This window comes from Microcaecilia unicolor, chromosome 13 (assembly GCF_901765095.1).
Source record: "Microcaecilia unicolor chromosome 13, aMicUni1.1, whole genome shotgun sequence".
In the NCBI taxonomy this organism is placed as follows: Eukaryota; Metazoa; Chordata; class Amphibia; order Gymnophiona; family Siphonopidae; genus Microcaecilia; species Microcaecilia unicolor.
In genome coordinates this window covers 88,431,244-88,448,863 of record NC_044043.1, presented here as the reverse complement: position 1 = coordinate 88,448,863, position 17,620 = coordinate 88,431,244, and the positions used below count along the sequence as shown (strand labels likewise).

The 17,620-nt window shown below is 46.4% G+C and overlaps 1 protein-coding gene across 1 annotated transcript in view; it reads left to right on the top strand.

Annotated features, from left to right (window-relative positions):
- LOC115456872 (serine-rich adhesin for platelets-like) overlaps positions 1-17,162 on the top strand; it is a 60,089-nt gene extending 42,927 nt beyond the window's left edge. Inside the window, exons 6-9 of the mRNA XM_030186236.1 lie at positions 3,932-4,096; positions 10,839-10,912; positions 14,705-14,853; positions 16,795-17,162. Of these exons, the coding sequence (XP_030042096.1) occupies positions 3,932-4,096; positions 10,839-10,912; positions 14,705-14,853; positions 16,795-16,842 (436 nt within the window). The 3' untranslated portion in view covers positions 16,843-17,162. The remainder of the gene's footprint in view (positions 1-3,931; positions 4,097-10,838; positions 10,913-14,704; positions 14,854-16,794) is intronic.
- The last annotated feature ends 458 nt before the right edge of the window (positions 17,163-17,620 follow it).

Below are 17,620 nucleotides of genomic sequence, written 5' to 3'. Positions count from 1 at the left end.
GTTAGGAAGAAACAGAGGGCCGTGAGCAAGTAAATAATAGTGTTGTCTTCTGTGGGTACAGGTGAGGATGGAGGAAAGAGAAAGGGAATGGGCTTGATATACATTTTCCCTTTTTTACCCAACTGTTCATTTAGCATTCATGTTCTATATATATTACCAATTGTATATGTATTCTGAAATGACATAAGTCATGACGGAAAAATTGTAAGCCACATTGAGCCTGCAAATAGGTGGGAAAATGTGGGATACAAATGCAACAAACAAACAAATAAATAAATAAATATACTGTACCCACAGGAGTCAACGCTATTATTTACAGCCTCCCATGGTTTTCTGGATGGTATTCAGACTATTCACTATTCAACTAATGAGTGTGTACCAAGCCTCACTCTGGTGCTCAAGTTGCCTCTCTCTGTACTTTCCAAGCCTCACTCTGGTGCTCCAGTTGCCTCTCCCTGTACTTTCCAAGCCTCACTCTGGTGCTCCAGCTGCCTCTCCCTGTACTTTCCAAGCCTCACTCTGGTGCTCCAGCTGCCTCTCTCCTTACATTCCAAGCCTCACTCTGGTGCTCCAGCTGCCTCTGTCCTTACATTCCAAGCCTCACTCTGGTGCTCCAGCTGCCTCTGTCCTTACATTCCAAGCCTCACTCTGGTGCTCCAGCTGCCTCTCTCTTTACATTCCAAGCCTCACTGTGGTGTTCCAGCTGCCTCTCTCTGTACATTCCAAGCCTCATTCAGTTTCCCCAGTTGCCTCTCTTAGTGCACTCCAAGCCTCAGTCTGGAGTCACCAGAGATTTTGACTACACTCCCATGGGAATCCCGTGGCAACTTCTTCCATACCCGTGGGATTCCTGCAAGCCCCATTCCTGTGCAGCTCTCTATTTTGAATGTCCTTAAGTTTGTCCAATGGGGCAACGGAGGGTTAAGTGGCTTGCCCAGAATCACAAGGATCTATAGTGGGAATTGAACCCAGTCCACCAGGATCAAAGCCTAGGCTACCCCTCTACATCCCTTATTTAATTGTGGGGATGGGTGGGGATGGAATGGATCTTAGCGGGTACAGGTGAGTAGGGGTTAGATTCCACTGGGGATGAGTAAACTTTCTGTCCTTATGCAACTCTCTAATTCAAAGAGACAGAGCTTGAGCTTTTTGAGAAATTTCGTTTAATGTATTGGAATCCGAGGAGCAGGCATTTTAAAGAAGGACTTCATGAAGGCTCGGGAGTTTATGTACGATGCCTATGGATGACCTTTACATCGGCCCAATGAAAACTACTACTACTACTATTACTACTTAGCATTTCTATAGCACTGCCAGGGTTACGCAGCGCTGTACAAGTTTACAATCTAAAGGTAACAAGCTATGTAGTCAGAGTAGAGTGGCTAGGCACCAAAAGCAAGGGAGAAGAGGTGGGCTTTGAGTAAGGACTTGAAAATGGGCAGGGAGGGTGCATGGCGTATGGGCTCGGGAAGTCTGTTCCAGGCATAAGGTGAAGCGAGGCAGAAGGGGCGGAGTCTGGAGTTAGCGGTGGTGGAGAAGGGTACAGATAGGAGTGATTTGTCCTGAGAGCGGAGGTTACGGGTGGGGACAAGCTGCAAGAAATTCAGGTTTCTCCAGGGCCAATCCCTTTCTCATCAACTCTGTTTCAAGAGTCAACCTGGCTCCATCACTTTCCATGAGAGTGTTATGGAATTTGTCATGCAACTATGCTTCTTTGAGCTTTGTGAGTGTCTGTTCTGGGGCCTGTTACTGCAGCCCTCAGCAAATCCTGCTCACTGTAGCCAGAGGCCTGATAACGGTTTTATCTGTAAACTAGTACAAACCAGTTTTAGCTGGACATATAAGAATAACTGTGGGTAAAACATGAGGTAATGACCAGACACATGAGCAGAGCCCTGTGTATGTGTAGGATTCCTTATTGGGTAATTTATCAGGTGGTGCTCTGTGATGGAAGGTGTATATAAGTGACTGCACATCTAGGCAACTCTGGAATATATAGGGTTACCATACGTCCGGATTTACCCGGACATGTCCTCTTTTTGAGGACATGTCCGGGCGGATTTGGCCAGCCTGCCCGTTTGTCCGGAGTTCTGGACAAACGGGCTGGCTGGCAGGGGCAGGGCTGGCTGGCGGGGGCGGGACTGGGACTCCCCTCCCCTCCCCTCCCCTTACTCTACTATCCCTGGTGGTCTAGAGGTACCTCTTCGTCTTCGGGGCAGGAAAGAGCCCCCTCTTTCCTGCCCGGAGCGCTGCTGCTAGCTGCCCTGTATACTGTGAGTCCGGCTCTCGGCGTTTCAAAATGAAGCAGCCTCGCGAGACTTCAACTCTCGGCGGCCATTTTGAAACGCCGAGAGCCGGACTCACAGGATGCAGAGCAGCTGAGCTGGCAGCAGCGCTCCGGGCAGGAAAGAGGGGGCTCTTTCCTGCCCCGAAGAGGTACCTCTAGACCACCAGGGATAGTAGAGTAAGGGGAGGGGAGGTGACGGGGGGGAGTGGAGATGACGGGGGAGGGAAGGTGATGGGGGGAGGAGGGGGTGACCGGGGGAGGGAAATATGCATCAGGGGCGGGGCAAGCATGTGAAAGGGGCGGGCAGGGTGTGAAAGGGGCGGGGCAGGGGCATGAAAGGGGCGGGGCAAGTGTCTTCTTTTTATGAGGACAAAAAATGGTAACCCTAGGAATATATCCTTCTGGTAGGTAGGGCATATTCCCCGGGGGGAGGGGGGGTGTGCTTTCCCTTCCTCCCCCCATGAATATGGGTGGGGACTTGGTCTTTGCAGCTAATAATCTTTCATTCTTTCTTTCTTTCTTTTGTTTATTTCTCTCTCTTTTCTCTCAGCTTTGTGTCTTTCATATGATAGTTTCTCAGAGCCAGTGATATGACCTGGCGAGGAACAAACTTTCCTTCCTCTTTTTCCCTTTTATCTGAGCTCAGACTGATACTTTTACAACTACCAGAGTAACTGAGGTTAGGTTTTGTGAGATCACTAATGTTTGCTACAGATACCAGCTCCTGTTATAGTGAGTAATAAAACCTTCCTTTTCCTGTCTTTTGGTCTCTGTCTGACTTTTTTCTTCCTGAGAATAGCATAAGCCATGTAGCATTACAAGAGGAGCCAACTTTTCAAAACGATTAGGGGGGTGCTGAATTCTATTAAAAAAGACTTCCTTTGCTCCCTCCCTCCTCATTGTGGCAACAAAAGAAAAAAATTTGATAGGTCGTGTGCATACCTGACCAACCCATATCTAAATGTTCAGAGTAGACCAGGCGGCATGGACGTACACGTATTGAAAACAATCTTTGTTTACTGAGGTTGAAGGGGGGCAGCCTCAGGAAAGATGTCAGGAAGTATTTTTTCACAGAGAGGGTGGTGGACGCTTGGAATGCCCTCCCGCGGGAGGTGGTGGAGATGAAAACGGTAACGGAATTCAAACATGCGTGGGATAGGCATAAAGGAATCCTGTGCAGAAGGAATGGATCCTCAGAAGCTTAGCCGAAATTGGGTGGCGGAGCAGGTGGGGGGAAGAGGGGTTGGTGGTTGGGAGGCTAGGATAGGGGAGGGCAGACTTATACGGTCTGTACCAGAGCCGGTGATGGGAGACGGGACTGGTGGTTGGGAGGCGGGAAATACTGCTGGGCAGACTTGTACGTTCTGTGCCCTGAATAAGGGAGGTACAAATCAAGGTAAAGTTTACACATATGATTGTCTTGTTGGGCAGACTGGATGGACCGTGCGGGTCTTTTTCTGCCGTCATCTACTATGTTACTATGTTAAATGATATAACAGAACATAGTAGCTGTATCTTTGAAGGCCAAATCCACAAATCCCACGCGAGTCATTTTACAGGTCTTAACTCTCATCAAATGAAATTCTCTCTTGTCATTCAGATTGTACTGTGATGTCTAACAAGCTTTTCACTTTTTTATGGCAGGTGTTTTAGTTACAACTTTTATTACTACGCTGGAAAACAGTGCGAACTGTATGAACGAAATGCCGGCTTCTATGGGGTCATTTTTGGTGTTATCGGTGCAGCACTGCTTCTGCTTATTGTGTTGATCTTGGCAGTCATTTTTTGGAGGAAGAAAAGCATCGCCTGGTATGTAAAACTAAGATCGTGCTCTTGCTTGGTGGTGAAGAGGGATTGGACTGAAGTGATACGTTCTAAGCCACGATAAGGTTCTAAGCCACGATAAGGTTGTTGTATGTATCACTCCATGGTGCGACTGCACCTCGAATATTGTGTTTAATTCTGGTCGCCGCATCTCAAAAAAGATATAGTGGAATTAGAAAAGGTGCAGAGAAGGGCGACAAAAATGATAAAGGGGATGGGACGACTTCCCTATGAGGAAAGGCTAAAGCGGCTAGGGCTCTTCAGCTTGGAGAAAAGGTGGCTGAGGGGAGATATGATAGAGATCTATAAAATAATGAGTGGAGTTGAACGGGTAGATGTGAAGCGTCTGTTTACGCTTTCCAAAAATACTAGGACTAGGGGGCATGCGATGAAGCTACAATGTAGTAAATTTAAAACGAATCGGAGAAACTTTTTCTTCACTCAACGTGTAATTAAACTCTGGAATTCGTTGCCAGAGAATGTGGTAAAGGCGATTAGCTTAGCGGAGTTTTAAAAAGGTTTGAACAGCTTCCTAAAGGAAAAGTCCATAGACCGTAATTAAATGCTGGGGAAAATCCACTATTTCTGGGATAAGCAGTATAAAATGTTTTGTACCTTTTTGAGATCTTCCCAGGTATTTGTGACCTGGATTGGCCACTGTTGGAAACAGGATGCTGGGCTTGATGGACCTTTGGTGTTTCCCAGTATGGCAATACTTATGTACTTACGTTGATCTAGACATTCAGTAAGAAAAAATGTATCATCTTATTTTCTTTGTTTTGTTTTATTTCTATTTATTACCTTAGAGCCTCTTTTACAAAGCCACACTAGCGATTCCTGTGTGGTAATTGAGAGGAAGCCCATTCATTTCCTATGGGCTTCCTCTCATTTGCTGCGCGGGAATCGTCCTTAGTAAAAGAAACCCTTTAGTAAGAAATATATGTAACCCTGGTCCCCTCCAGACAGTCCTGGACGCTGGCTAACCTCTTTGGGTCAGGCACCCGGACCAGGGTGTACAAAAGGTAAAAGTCTCTTTTTGAGCTGTGCACAGGCCAGGGCCAGGCTAAATTCTGGTAGGCCGGGGGAGGGGGGATGAAGCCACCAGCTTTATCACTTTGACATGGTCCCAGGAAAAAAATTTCACTCTTCCTCCAGGAGTTGTTTTTGTAAACTTTTGAATTTTTACTAACAGAACTTTAACCAGGAACGTTCAGCAACTGGTCAGCTTAACAGTCGTAAATCTTTATTACCGCAGGGTAATCAATAGAAATAAAAGAAAATAAAACGTAGAAAAGAAAATAAGATGATACCTTTTTTTATTAGACTAACTTAATACATTTGAAGCTTTTGAAGGTAACCCTTCTTCATCAGATCGGAAATAAGCAAATGTTGGTAAATAACAGTATAAGTAAGTGAAACATCAAAGCATTCCAGTGACAGTCTTACAGGATGAGGGTGGGGTGGGATGGGTTAGGTGAGAAACAGGGAGAGCTGGGTGGATGAGGGACAGGGAGATATGCCTTGGGGGAAATCCTGCAGCACTAATCAGATGGAAAATTCCTCAGATTGACCGCTAGATGCACAAAGGTCCTGTTAAGGATCCGTCTGCATTTCCAAATAGTTAAAAATTAACCGATTTAGAAACACAAAGGGATTCACAAAGAAAATCGCATGCAAATGAGCTGCTCCTTGCTTTTGCGACCCAGCTCATTTGCATGTGATATGGGGGAAGCAAGTCGGTGAGCTGAGCATGCGCAGAACAGTCAATCGCTACGCGTGGCTGCTCTGCGCATGCTACAGACGGCTCTCATACATACAGACAAGCTGCGTGTATGATAGCAGTAGATTTACCCTTTTTTTTTTGGCAAACACAAATGCGCATTTTTTTGGATGGACGTACCTGTATTGCAGCTCCCTGCCTCCCGCTGCTGGGAAAACGTGAGAAAAACCTCTCTGCTGCTCTCCGCTCTTCTCGGGTTGCCAGGTGGAAAATTTTTTCCCCACCCAAACCAGCCCAAAACCAGCCCAAAACCCGCCCAAAGTCAAACCCCGCCCCTGACACCCCCACCCCGTGTCATCACCCCGCCCCCGCCGTCATCACCCCCGCCCCCGCTGTCATCAACCCCGCCCAAAACGTCACTAACCCCGCCCAAAACGCCACTAGCCCCGCCCCCCACGGCCGAAAAAAACACTTAAAAAACCACCCAAAACAAGCCCAAAAAACCGCAACCCGCCACGGGCAAAAATTTCCTGCGGCGGGTCGCGGAAAACCGCCCAATTGGGTGGTAAAACCGCCCACCGGCAACACTGCTCTTCTGTGAGGAATCAGCAGCATCAGGGCTTGGTTCCACCCCCAGCTGTTCCTGCTGCTTCCTTCTATTGGCCGGCTGACATCCTAGAACACCCATCTCCCTGAAGATGGGACTCTCATTGGCTGGCTGCTGTCCCAACTCCTCCTCCCTGCAGGGCTTTCCTGATGACATCACTTTAGAGCTGTGAACTGATTGGATCCAAACTTCCTGGTGTCCCCCTCTAGTAATGAGTGGGCGGGACATCCCAGACTGATGCTGTCCAATTGGTTTAGCCCCTCCCTGTGGAGCTAATTAGTATTATAATGTGCATGCAAGGCAGATGCACAGCTGTTTTCCGACCCCATGCACAAAAGCAGACCCTACCTTTACCATGGAAAACCTAACGGGAGGTCTGCACCTCTCGTTAATGCCTGTCTGGGGCTGCTGTGAGCTGTTGCTGGTGCAAGAAGCGTAACAGGCACTTCTGTGGCAATTTATTGGAGGCTGTAGAGCCATCTTTGGCATTGTGCAGCAGAAGGAGAGACAGCGGGACCCTGGAAAGTGAGAGAATTGCAAAGATGAGGGAGACCTAGGTCTCTCTCAGCCAATCACAGCGCGTTTAGTTAACAGCAGTGACAGCTAAACGCGCTGTGATTGGCAGGCACTTCTTTTTAGTGTTATGCTTCTTGCATTAAAAAAAAAAAGCAGAAGTGCCTGCCAATCACAGCGCGTTTAGCTGTCACTGGTGTCAGCTAAACGCGCTGTGACTGGCTGAGAGAGAGACCTGGGTCTCCATTGGATCGTTTAGTTCTCTCTCTTTCCAGGGTCCCGTTCTCTCCCTCTGCTGCACAATGCCAAAGACGGCAATTTATTGGAGGTTGTAGACGGCTATTATACACGCAGCTTGTCTGCGTGTATGAAGCCGTCCTTGGCATGCGCAGAACAGCCATACATAATGCTTGGCTGCTCTAAGCATGCACAGCTGGCCGACTGGCTACCCCCCCCCCCCCCCCCCAGGAAGCAAATCACATGCAAATGAGCTAACAGCGAGCAGCTCATTCGCATGCGATTTCCTTCGTGCATACCCGTTTTTTAACGAATCGCTAAGGGATCGGTAAGGGAAGGGTTTTTTTCCGTGGAGTTAGTGCATCTGGCTCTAAGTAAAAAGTGGCCTTAGTGCATCCTTGGGTGGGTTTTTCTAGCACACTAAGGCCACATTTACCATAGACGTAAAAATGGCCTTTAAAAACATTTTTTGCAACAAGGCAGAGGTTCCCATACTTTTTCGGTTCATGGCACCCTTCATGTCCAAGCAATTTTTCGCGGTATCCCCCCACCCACACTAATTCCCCCTCCCCCCCAGATGCTGGACTTGATGGACCTTTGGTGTGTCCCAGTATAGGAACGCTAAAAAAAAAATTGTGATTGAAACAGAGCTAGACCAAACCGTCTTCTAGCCCTGGACATTTTTGCTTTGTTCCATTATGGCAGAAAAACGTCCAACAGTTGGGACTGCCCAAATCCCACCCCAATACCCCCCTCCCCTTGTGATTTGGATGCATTGCATATGAACTGCCTAGAAAACCATCTTAAAAATGGGTTTTGAAAATAGCGATTTGGACGTTTTAGTAAACAAAACATCTATCTTTGCACTGCTTTTTGGACATTTTTCTGTTCTGAAAATGAGCCCCTGTGTATATATTTGTTAGGGAGAGCCTTTAAACCAGACAAATAGTGGGATTCTGAGGCATTTGATAGACCCTGTCTCATCAGCTCGTAACCTTGGGGTCATCTTCGACGCCTCTCTCTCCTTCTCTGCATACGATCAGCAGATTGCCAAAACCTGTCCTTTCTTTCTCTTTAACATCAGCAAAATCTGTCCCTTCATCTCTGAGCACTTTACCAGAACTCTTATCCACACTCTTATCACCTGTCGCCTAGATTATTGCAACCTGCTTCTCACCGGCCTCCCACTTAGCCATCTCTCTCCTCTTCAATCAGTCCAAAACTCTGCTGCGCGACTCATATTCCGCCAGAGTCGCTATGCTCACATTAGCCCTCTCCTCAAGTCACTTCACTGACTCCCTATCCATTTCCGCATTCAGTTCAAACTTCTCTTGCTGACCTATAAGTGCATTCATTCTGCTGCTCCCCAGTACCTCTCCACTCTTCTCTCTCCCTACGCCCCCCCCCCCCATCGTGTACTCCGCTCTGTAGATAAATCTCTCCAGTCTGTCCCCTTCTCCTCTACTGCAAATTCCAGACTCCGTTCCTTTTATCTCGCTGCACCTCACGCCTGGAATCGACTTCCAGAGCCTGTACGTCTAGCCCCGTCTTTGGCCGTTTTCAAGTCCAGGCTAAAAGCCCATCTCTTTGACACTGCTTTTGACTCCTAACCACTACTTGCTTGCCCTGCACCCCACCTCTTAATTGTTCTGTCTGTTTACCTGTCTTATCTAGATTGTAAGCTCTTTGAGAAGGGACTGTCTTTTGTGTATGGTGTACAGCGCTGCGTATGCCTTGTAGCGCTATAGAAGTGATAAGTAGTAGTAGTAGTAGACCCTCTATGTTCACTTTGTTGCAGGGAAAATAATTCCCACAATTGCACGTAATTTATCTCAATAGTTTTCATTTCCATAGACATAAACAGGCAAGGGTTTTACTATCACTTCAATCTATGCCACTTGAAGAATTCCCAGTACGCAGTGTTTGTTCCCTTTTGCAGTTTATTTTGTCATCTATTGTACAATCAATTCTAATTGTGCTGTATTGGCAGAATACGTTTCAGACAACAGTTCTGCAATCAGCATCTCACTTCAAACATAACAAATCTTGCCACCCTTCTGGGAACGCACACTGGATATTCAATGAATGCAGAACTGAGCCATATATTTATAGCTGAACGATAAATTACCCTGAGTGGTGAGGAGTAATACCGTGGACGACAAGCATTACTGGCATATTAATTGTTCATGGAGCCAAGATGTCCAGGGAATATTGATGAACTTAGATTCATATCTGCAAAGGTAGTAGGTGTGAATGGCAGCACTGAGGAGAAGGGGAAGAGAAGAGGAAGCAGGCAGGAAAAGCCCAGTCGTTCCCCCCCCCCTATCTCCCAGGAAAGGAAAGGAGAGAAAACTGGCAGGCAGTGTTGCGAGATGGAAAAAATTTTCCACGCCCAAAACCAGCCCAAAAAACGCACAAAGTCATTTGAATATGAATAACATAATTAATAAATATTAATGATGTCAATTTGCCTGTGAATATCATTAATACATATTAATGAGGCCATTTGCATACAGATGACGTCATTAAGCCCGCCTCCATGGGGCTTCTATTGGCCGCGGCCACGGGAAAACCAGCCAACCCACGGCCGGCGAAAAAATCACAGCGGGGCAAAAAAAAGCCGCCCAAAATCCTGCAACCCGCATGCTGCGTGAAAAAGCTGCAGCAGGTCGTGGAAAGGAGACCAATTGGGCAGGAAAAACGCCCATCTGGCAACGCAGGGTCCTGAGAAACAGAAACCGGCAGAAGTCCCTGGGGGAGGGGCAGGAAGGAAGCCAAACAGACTGCTTGTGAAAAGAAACTAAGCCTGCTGGGAGTTGTACTCTCAGGGCACACTTTTACACCTAATGCAGTAAACAAATAGCATGCAAATTACAGTGTAATTAATAAGTGCGCCCTGTCCAAAAAAAACAATGCCCACAACCATTGTAATGTGCAGCTGAAATGGCTACAGGGAGACATTTATAAAAACAGGCCTGCTAGACTCTCCGGCCACTGCCTCCATATCCTACCCCCATCCTTCAAAATTTCCATGGTGACTTAGTGGACCTCAGACCCCCCCCCCTGACACAACCCACAAAAATTCCCTTTTTACCCAGTGGACCTCAGACCCCAGACCTCCCCAGGACACTCTCGGGCCTCGCTCCTCCCTGTTTCTTCCCCCAAGGAGGTCTGGTTGAGGGTCTTCCTGCGCCCTTATTCGGGAAGCATATGCTTATTTAGCAGACTGACCTCTAGTGGTGCACCCTGACATACTGAAAAGAGTGTGTGTGTGTGTGTGTGTGTGTGTGGTGGGGCGGGGGGGGGGGGGTCATTTTCTAAAATGTCAGCACAGGAGGCAGGACCAAGAGATCATTGTTCCAATTTTGCAGGTTTAGAGCAGTATTTCCCCAAGTCCGGTCCTGGACTACCCCTTGCCGGTCAGGTTTTCAGGATATCCACAATGAATATGCATGAAAGAGAATTACATATAATGGAGGCAGTGTATGCAAATCAAGTTCATGCATATTCATTGTGGATATCCTGAAAACCTGAGCGGCAAGGGGTAGTCCAGGACTGGACTTGGGGAAACACTGGTTTAGAGTGTGGTATATGCTTAGTCTTGTGTACAGTGCACGTGCTGATCTATTGTACTTTGCTTTTCTCCCCAGGAATTTGGAAAAAAGGCGGCATTCCCGCAGATGGTTTTCATTCTACGAAGAGATTTTACATTTCTCCAATTCTAGTAAGCATCGCTTAAGGGAACTTTTTTGTAATCCTTCACCTCTAACAGTGCATCACTTGTATAATTTTCTTATGCAACGGTGCTTCAAGGCAGTGAGTAGAATCACAGACCTCTCATCTTGACTATTGTAACCTTCTTCTCGCTGGCCTCCCGCTTAGCCATCTATCCCCCCTTCAAGCTGTCCAAAATTCCGCCGCACGTCTTATCTACCGCGTGAACCGATACTCTCATATCACCCCTCTCCTCAAGTCACTTCACTGGCTCCAGATCCGCTACCGTATTCAGTTCAAGCTTCTCCTATTGACCTTCAAATGCACTCAATCTGCAGCCCCCCATTATCTCTCTATCCTCCTCTCCCCGTATGTTCCCGCCCGTAACCTCCGCTCTCAGGACAAATCACTCCTATCTGTACCCTTCTCCAACACCGCTAACTCCAGACTCCGCCCCTTCTGCCTCGCATCACCTTATGCCTGGAACAGACTTCCCGAGCCCATACGCCATGCGCCCTCCCTGCCCGTTTTCAAGTCCTTACTCAAAGCCCATCTCTTCTCCCTTGCTTTTGGCGCCTAACCACCTTCCCCATTCATGATACCTACATTGACTACATAGTTTTGTTACCTTTAGATTGTAAGCTCTCTTGAGCAGGGACTGTCCTTCCCCATGTTTAAACTTGTACAGCGCTGCATAACCCTGGCAGCACTATAGAAATGCTAAGTAGTAGTAGTAGTAGTGAATAGGTACTAGTTTTCAGAATATCCATAATTAAAATGCGTGAGACATGGACATTCACATGGGCTAGCATTAAGACGTGTTATTTTACTGTTAATCGCTGTTATTAGTAACTAAGGGGCCCTTAGATTTTGCTCTTAAGTACTTTAACGCAGCAAATTAATGCGCATTTAACGCAGGAAACTAATCCAAGACAAGTGCAAAACTAATGTGATACCTAAAGGAGGTGTTCCTTGTATTTTCCATTGTTAACATTCATATTTTATTTATTTAGAACTTGCTCACACCTTTTCCAGTAGCTCAAGGTGAGTTACATTCAGGTACTCTGAATATTTTTCTGTCGCAGGAGGGCTCACAATCTAAGTTTGTACCTGAGGCAATGGAGGGTTAAGTGACTTTGCCCAAGATCACAAGGAGCAGCAGTGGGATTTGAACCGGCCACCTCTGGATTGCAAGACCAGTGCTCTAACCACTAGGCCACTCCTCCACTAGCAACATTCCATGTAGAATCACCAATAATAGCAACATTCCATGTAGAATCTCAAATAGTAGCAACGTTCAATGTTCCACTGCACTAACCACTAGGCTACTCCTCCACTAGCAACATTCCATGTAGAATGTCAGATAGGGAAAGGGAAATGGGACTTGATATACTGCCTTTCTATGGTTTATGAAACTACATTCAAACCAGCTTACATAGTATATACAGGTACTTAGTTGTATCTGAGGCAATGGAGGGTTAAGGGACTTGGCCAAGATCACAAGGAGCAGCAGTGGGATTTGAACTGGCCACCTCTGGATTGCAAGACCGGTGCTCTAACCACTAGGCCACTCCTCCATATCACCACACAGTACCTGCTCCCAGTTAATACAGGACACTAAGGGGTCCTTTTACTAAGCTGCGGTATAAAGGACCCTGCGCTAGTGCCGAAGGCTGTTTTTGCTGTGTGCTGAGGCCCTTTTTACTACAGCAGTTAAAACGCCGAAGAAAGACATGGCCATGCAGTAAGATTGCTCTTACCTAGAGTTACCATTCGTCCGGATTTCCCCGGACATGTCCTCTTTTTGAGGGCATGTCCGGGGCGTCCGGCGGATTTTGCCTGCACCCACGTTTGTCCGGATTTCTGGACAAACGTGGGCGCGGGTGCGGGCAGGCGCGTGCGTGTGGGCGCGCGATCGGCGCCATGGGTCTGGTCTCCCGTCCCCTCCCCTTCCTTACCATGTTCCCTGGTGGTCTAGTGACGTCTTCGGGGCAGGAAAGAGCCCCCTCTTTCCTGCCCGGAGCGCTGCCTCCCCTGTCTATCATCCTCCTCGGTCTGGCTGGGAATTCAAAATGGCCGCCGAGAGTTGAACTCTCGCGAGGCCGCTTCAACTCTCGGTGGCCATTTTGAATCCCAGCCAGACCGAGGAGGATGCAGCAGGCAAGGGCAGGCAGCGCTCCGGGCAGGAAAGAGGGGGCTCTTTCCTGCCCCGAAGAGAAGACGCTACTAGACCACCAGGGCTAGATAGTAAGTGAGGGGGGGGGGGTATGTGAGAGGGGGGGAGGGGACTATGTGATGGGGGGCGGGGAATAGGGGCGGAACGAGAACTCGAAGGGGCATGGTGGGGGCGGGGCATGAGGCGTGGCGGGGCGGGGGTAGGGGCGTGACATGTGTCCTCTTTTTCAGAGGACACAAAATGATAACCCTACTCTTACCATATGGCCATGCAAGGGGGCGCACTTACCACCACCCAATGAGGTGGCACTAAGGGCTCCCGTGCTAACCCAGCAGTAACCGGGTGGAAATAGTTTTCCAACATTTCTGCTAGTGCCGGAAACGCTGCGCTCTGCGGGTGGAACCTACTGCCAGTGCACGCATTGGACTTACCGCTGCTCATAGCACCCACCCAAAGATAAATAAATTCATAAAAAGATTGGTTGGTTGATCAGCACCTCCTAGTTAGGAGACAGTAAATGGTCCTGCGTTAACTCCATGTTAGTCAGTGCACAGTAAATGTAGTGTGTTAAATGCCAAATGCCTTCCATGCCCACTCTCCTCCCGTGCCATGCCCCCCCCCCCCCCCCGCGACTCAAAAATCACTTAAGGTGCTGTTTACCACACAGTAACTACAAAGCCCCTTAACGTGGCTCTGTACTAGCAGTTTTGGCCTGGTAAACCGTGTGTTAAGTGCTTAATGAGATTTAGTTCTCAGTTGCAAAGTACTTAACGCCAGCGGGGACAGCTAGTATCTATATATCTCGATTGTAGCCTGCATCAGGATCAGACCAGCAGCATATTTCTTTCACTCAGAGTGATCAGCACTTAACTACCGCCTTCAAAACAGCCCGTCAGAATATTCTATAGAATATGGATGTCCTCTCTATGTCGTAATGGCGGAATACTAATGCAACTGTAAACTGTAAATCCAAGAAGACAGGAGGAGCCTCCGCAGAGAGTCAAAGCAAATCAGCAAAAGTAGAGGCTGACAAATGCGCAAACCAATAGGGAGATAATATCAAAAAACCAGTTTATTCAGAATATTCATATCAAGGACCCGACACGATCCGTGTTTCGGCGCCAAAGCGCCTGCCTCAGGGGGTCACAAACAACTTTCTCTGAGAAGAAGCTGATTGGCTTGAATAATTAATTAATAATTAATAATTATTCAAGCCAATCAGCTTCTTCACTGTAACTTGTAAGCCACTTTGAACCAAAACTTGTTTTTGGATAACATGGGGTACAAGAATGTATAAATAAATAAACTGCATAAGTGCCGACTCTGTACCTGGGCCGTTTTGAGTTTAGCAGTCAGTAGCTCCAACCAGTGATTTCACCATTCAGAAGCCATTTCTGTCTGGTTAAATTGCCCTGAATATTGATCCCTAAGATTCTAAAGGAATTCCATGCAAAGTAGAATCTATACAGTGTAATATGGGCAGGAAATTGGAAGATGGGAACGTGGGGAGGTTTTTTTTTTTTTTTTTAAATTGTAACTGTATTGTTGGTTGTACAACTCTTTGGACACCACTTTGAAATGGGTACATCACGTGGTATAGAAAAGTAATGCACATTTTTGCTTTAGATACAGATAAAGTAAGTTCCAAGTCAAGCAGCCCAGGAATACCATGGAGATCTGGGAATTATAACTTGGAAGAATCTGTGGAATCTGACCGCAACTTTACACCAGGGTCATTCCGCCCTAAGCTGGACTCTGTAAATGTTTATCAAGAGGTACTGCAATAAAATTTAAACATACAGTGAAACCTCGGTTTTCGTCGATAATCCGTCCGAAAACAATCAGCGAAATCCGAAACCGACAAAAACTGAGACAATTAACGAGGACGCCCAAAATCGGGAGAAGGACGTCCATCTTCCGATACAAATTGGGAGATGGACGAAATCTGAGGCAACCGACGAAAACTGAGACAAATTTCTAGTCGAAAAAATCGACGACATCTGAAACCGACGAAAACCGACGTCAACGAAAACCGAGGTTTCACTGTGCTTGCTAAATGGCTGTTGATTTGCTTTGCTTCTTATTAAGAATGACTGCACTATTTTCTTCAAGTGTCAAGACTGTCACAACTGTAGAGTTCCTGGTGGTTTTTAAAGTGTCATCAGCGATAATGTTTGATTTGTTCCTATTTATGCTGACGGCATAATCGTCTTTTGTTGAAGAAGGGATGTGGAGTACTGTATCCTGAGACTGTGGCAGATACCAAGAATAGATCATGGAAAGGCTTAAGTGGTGGAATTAAGAAAATAGTCTATAGAAACATTCTCGTGGTGGAATTAAGAAAATAGTCTATAGAAAACATTCTGTTCCTGAAAAATAGTGCAGCACGTCAGTTGGAGGAGGGAGGAGAAGGTGCTCAAGACCATGTTTCCACAATGTTTCAGTGTTGCACTGGTTTTCAGTGTTTTATAGCAGAATTTTTAAAGTTTTAGGGGGGGGATGTTATCAATGTGGGCTTCTGTCAAGACCTCAGTTATTAATAACTAGGTCTCACTGCATAAAATGGGACCTGTACTGAAATAGCACAAGTTATCCTATATCCAAGGAGGTTTAATTGACAGGAGATGGCGTCACATGACAAGGTTGAAGTTAAAGCCGCCATCTTGATACACTCAAAACAAAGCAAACTATTGATCCACACATATATATACACCTACACACATATACGCCGGTATTCAAGTTATTTACACAAACACATTCTTAGCACCTATATGTTGGCACCATATTTAGGGCTCCTTTTACTAAGTGGTGGAAAGCCCAACGTGGACTTACTGTGTACCAATCCAGAACTACTGCCGGCCGAATGTGGGCATCGGCGGTAGTTCAACCCCCCAGTGCACGGCATTTCTGGCACTAGTGGAAATTTCCACCTGGAGTTACCCAGCAGTAACCACCGGGTTAGTGTGAGAGACCTCAATGGGTGACGGTACGTGCTCCCCCTCATACCTCTTACCAGCTCAATATTTATTTTTTGTCTATTAGATTGTAAGCTCTTTGAGCAGGGACTGTCTTTCTTCTATGTTTGTGCAGCGCTGCGTATGCCTTGTAGCGCTATAGAAATGCTAAATAGTAGTAGTAGTAGTAGTCTTACCACGTGGCCATTACGTTTTTCAGCCTTTTTACCCACTGCGGTGAAAAGGGCCTCGGCATGCAGCAAAAATGGCCACCAATGCTTGCGTAGGGGGCCCTTTTTACCACAGCTTAGTAAAATGGCCCCTTAGAGAATTACATCCAAAGCATAATGGCCAAGGTATCTAGTGTTTCATTTGTTTAACAAGTCAAAGCAGGTGACGTTGGACAAACCCTTGAATATAGCATCAATAGCTGGGAGTAGCCATTTTGTGTAATTGTCTTGTGCATTGTTGTGTTCTGTGGTGACATCTTTCAGTGCTTCAACCCAAGAATTACCCACAGATGTTGAGTGGAAACATTTAGACCACAGTGGACATTTCTTTTTCCAAAAAAGTTGCTTAGATATGGCGTCATCTTTAGATAATCCTCTTGTTCAGTCAGTAAAACATATCGAAACCAGCAAAGCCCCCAGTGTTCTCTGGGACCAGGGTGACTTCTAAAGTTTCACACTAGTTCTTTAACGATCCATGAAAAAATACGTACTTGTAGTCGTAACCATCATATTTTCCTTTGTCTTTTTACAGATCAAAATGAAGCGTCCCGAACTGATTTTACCTACTAACAGACAATAAGGAACCATACAGTCAGAAAACCAAAGACTTACCCCAAGACTACGATGGGGAACCCAAAAGTTCGTGTCATGCACTTACTGCGCTGTGCTGCAGCTCTTTGATCTTATGTTTGAAATACTTGACTTTTTTTTACCTTGACTCTCACATGCACTAGCCAAACTCAAAATGCCACACGACGAAACAAAAGCTCGCAATGAACGCTCTATAACCCTTCTCCCCCACGACTCCCAGTGTGACTGCAACACTTGAACCTTTTCGACCACAACATCACTTTGTAACTGCTTCTCCGCCGGAGTTGGCGAACGCCTCTACGGCACCATGTAAGCTACATTGAGCCTGTAAATAGGTGGGAAAATGTGGGATACAAATGCAACAAATAAATTAAAAAAAAAAATACAAAGCTTTATTTAGCAAACAAAATTCTAGAATCTGATGGCAGACGACGCGTGCAGGGCCATTCCAGTCTGGCCATTTTCTTTCCTTGTTGCAATACTGTAGACCTCTACCCCCAATCTCCAGCTTTACCCCCTCTTTCCTAGCAATACTCTATGCCTATCCCAGGCGTCCTTGATATCTGATACTGCTTTTTTGTCAGCACTACCTCCGATATTTACAAAATTATGTACATTGACACTGGAATAAATTACCTTTGCTGCATTATTATCATTGTGTACCACGCAAAATGTTTACTATAATGAAACGTTAATGCCCACTTGCTTGGTGGCCGATACAATAATGAATGAGATTTGCAGATTTTCATCCCTAAATCCTATGGCAT